Genomic DNA, 3,379 nt, shown 5'->3' on the forward strand with positions numbered 1-3,379 from the left:
TGAAGAGTTGGCCACCCAACCTCCTCCTGAAGGGATTAGCCCTAGAGTGAGTAATCCTGTTTCACCAGATGAAACTGCAAATGAAGGCCCTGAAGCAAATGGCTTGGAAGATATTTCTAATTCTTTTCATGAACCACCCCCACCACCCCTCATTTCCTCCAGACCTATAACTAGACTAAAGTCCCAACAGGCCCCTAAAGGTGAGGTACAAAGTATCACACATGAGGAGGTACGTTATACTCCAAAAGAACTGTGTGAGTTTTCCAGTTTATATAGACAGAAATCAGGGGAATATGTGTGGTGATGGATTTTAAGGGTGTGGGATAATGGTAGGAGGAATATAAGGCTGGATTGGGCTGAATTTATTGATATGGGCCCATTAAGCAGAGATTCTGCATTCAATGTTATAGCTTGAGGGGTTAGAAAAGGTATTAACAGTTTGTCTGGATGGTTGGTTGAAACATGGATCAAAAGGTGGCCGACATTACCTGAGGTTGAAATGCCAGAACTGCCCTGGTATAATGTAGATGAGGGGATCCAGAGGCTTAGAGATATTGGAATGTTAGAGTGGATTTATCATGCAAAGGCTGCTCTTACACCCCAGGAATGTCCAGAGGATGCACCTTTTACCAGAACAGTGAGAAATAAATTTGTGAGACTAGCACCATCATCCCTAAAGAGCTCTGTGGTTGCACTTCTCTGTAGGTCAGATATTACTGTAGGAACTGCTGTCACTGAGCTGGAATCCTTAAACACTATGGGGATAACAGGATCCCTAGTTGGCAGAAGCCAGGGGGTGGCACTTAATCGCCAAAGACAGGGTAGACATGGCTATTGTAATAGATAGCAGACGTCAAAATTATATGACAGGAGGTGGAGGTAGCGGCGGCGGCGGCTGTGGCGCCTGCGCGTCTCTTGTCAGGTTTGGCAGGCGCGTACCCTTGGCGGTCCACTTGCGCATCGCGGGTCTGCTCCCTGGGGATCGATGGCGATGAATTATAACGCGAAGGATGAATTGGACGGTGGGCCCCCGGGTGCTCCCGGGGTCACGGCAAAGAACCGGAGACCGGATAACACGGCCTTCAAACAGCAATGGCTGCCCGCCTGGCAGCCTATCCTTACGGCGGGTACGGTGTTACCTACGTTCTTCATCATCGGCCTCATCTTCATCCCCATTGGCATCGGTATCTTCGTCACCTCCAACAACATCCGGGAGATCGAGATTGATTATACTGGAACAGAGCCTTCCAGTCCCTGCAATAAATGTTTGTCCCCAGATATGACACCTTGTTTTTGTGCCATTAACTTCACACTGGAACATCCATTTGAGGGTAATGTTTTTATGTATTATGGACTGTCTAATTTCTACCAAAACCATCGTCGTTATGTGAAATCTCGAGATGATAGCCAATTAAATGGAGATCCTAGTGCTTTACTTAATCCCAGTAAGGAATGTGAGCCTTATCGAAGAAATGAAGACAAACCAATTGCTCCTTGTGGAGCTATTGCCAACAGCATGTTTAATGATACATTAGAATTATTTCTGGTTGGTAATGAATCTGAACCTATACCCATTCGTTTGCAAAAGAAGGGTATTGCTTGGTGGACAGATAAAAATGTGAAATTCAGAAATCGTCCTGGAGGAGAAAGCCTAGAAGAACGGTTTAAAGGTACAACAAAGCCAGTAAATTGGCTTAAACCAGTATACATGCTGGATTCTGACCAAGATAATAATGGATTTATAAATGAGGATTTATTGTTTGGATGCGTACTGCAGCATTACCTACTTTTCGTAAGTTATATCATCTTATAGAGCGGAACAGTGATTTACATCCAACTTTGCCAGCTGGACGATACTATTTGAATATCACATACAATTTCCCTGTACATTCTTTTGATGGACGAAAATGGATGATCTTGAGCACTATTTCATGGATGGGAGGAAAAAATCCATTTTTGGGGATTGCTTACATCACTATTGGATCCATCTCTTTCCTTCTGGGAGTTGTACTGCTAGTAATTAATCATAAATATAGAAACAGTAGTAATACTGCTGATATTACCATTTAATTTTATATTCTGAAAACAAATCTACTGCATGTGCATCAAGGCCAGTCCTATTGAACCTAGCTTTCAAATGCTAATGTCTGGTTAGTATGTCATTTTGAAGTTGGCACATAACACTTTTTTAAAAACAATCTTTGTCCTTTGCTTCTTCCCTGTGGATGACTTAAAAAATATACAACAGGTATAAAACAAATTAGCTATATTGATCATATCAACAGTGTAACTGCTGAAATGGCATTCTAAATGTTTGCTTTTTATTGGAATAGGCCACATGATGCATAGAGCCTCTTTTCATGTGAAACACGTCCACTGCTTAAGTGTTTATGTTGTGTTGATATTGTATTGACGCTGTATATGTTTGCCTATTGTGTGACGAAAGAGATTGCAAAATGTATGAGTAAAATGACTTGCTAACCTTTCAGGTTTCAGAGTTACCGAAAGATGAAGAATGACCAAGTTTAAATAAAACACTTCATCATTTTCATGTGTCATGTATAAAGGCTTAAAGTACCATCTTTGTTGAGGTTTATCCAGTACAGTTCTTTGTCAAGCTTAGCTTCTATTTCAAAGGACATGTTAACCATGTCTAACATAGGAATTAATGGTCACAGCTGAAGAGATGAGGTAGGTCCCAGATAGGAGAATTTTAAATTCTTTTTCCATTTGGTTAAGTTTGCAGTCAGGAATCCCAACTCACTTGAAATATTTTTACATGTGATCATTTCCCTTGAAGCTTATCTTTATAAGGGAAGAAAGGATATAGTTGAGCTGGGAAAACTGCTTGGCAGACCTTTATCTTCTGCCTCAACTGTAAACCAGATGTAAATTCTCAAAGGAGATTGCTTTTGTTCTTGTAGTATTTAACATTCAGAAATTTGCTTCAATGGTAGAAATACCTCAGGCTATTTTAATTTTGCAGGTAAGTGTTTTGACTTAAGTACTAATATTATATTCCAGAAAATATTGAAAATGGTATCCTTAATTTCCTCTATATTTCATTCAATTTTTGCATATATGTCAAATATGGATATGTATGCACATTCGTCTTAGTTAAGGTACCAGTTGGTTGGTTGGTTTTCCTAAAATGTACTTTAAAAAGAAATTCTTTTAATTTTCCTAGTTAAATTCTGTGGATTTTGGAGTATGTACATGATAAATTATAATATATATGGTAGAAATAATTTTATTTTATACTAATGAATTATTTTAGTATCTTTATTGAGTAAATTCTGTAAATTGTTTGCTATGGAACTTATTCTTGAAGTGAATGTAAACTTATGTTTTCATATGCATGAAAGTGTATGTCTTAATC

At 39.1% G+C, this 3,379-nt stretch overlaps 1 protein-coding gene across 1 annotated transcript; it reads left to right on the forward strand.

Annotated features, from left to right (window-relative positions):
- The first annotated feature begins 875 nt into the window (after positions 1 to 875).
- LOC143685903 (cell cycle control protein 50A-like) lies at positions 876 to 2,586 on the forward strand. The gene is given in 2 exon segments (XM_077163045.1): positions 876 to 1,748; positions 1,751 to 2,586. Coding segments are annotated over 2 exon segments (1,083 nt in total). The 5' UTR covers positions 876 to 985; the 3' UTR covers positions 2,071 to 2,586.
- Positions 2,587 to 3,379: the final 793 nt, after the last annotated feature.

Source organism: Tamandua tetradactyla, chromosome 1, assembly GCF_023851605.1.
Source record: "Tamandua tetradactyla isolate mTamTet1 chromosome 1, mTamTet1.pri, whole genome shotgun sequence".
Classification (NCBI taxonomy): domain Eukaryota; kingdom Metazoa; phylum Chordata; class Mammalia; order Pilosa; family Myrmecophagidae; genus Tamandua; species Tamandua tetradactyla.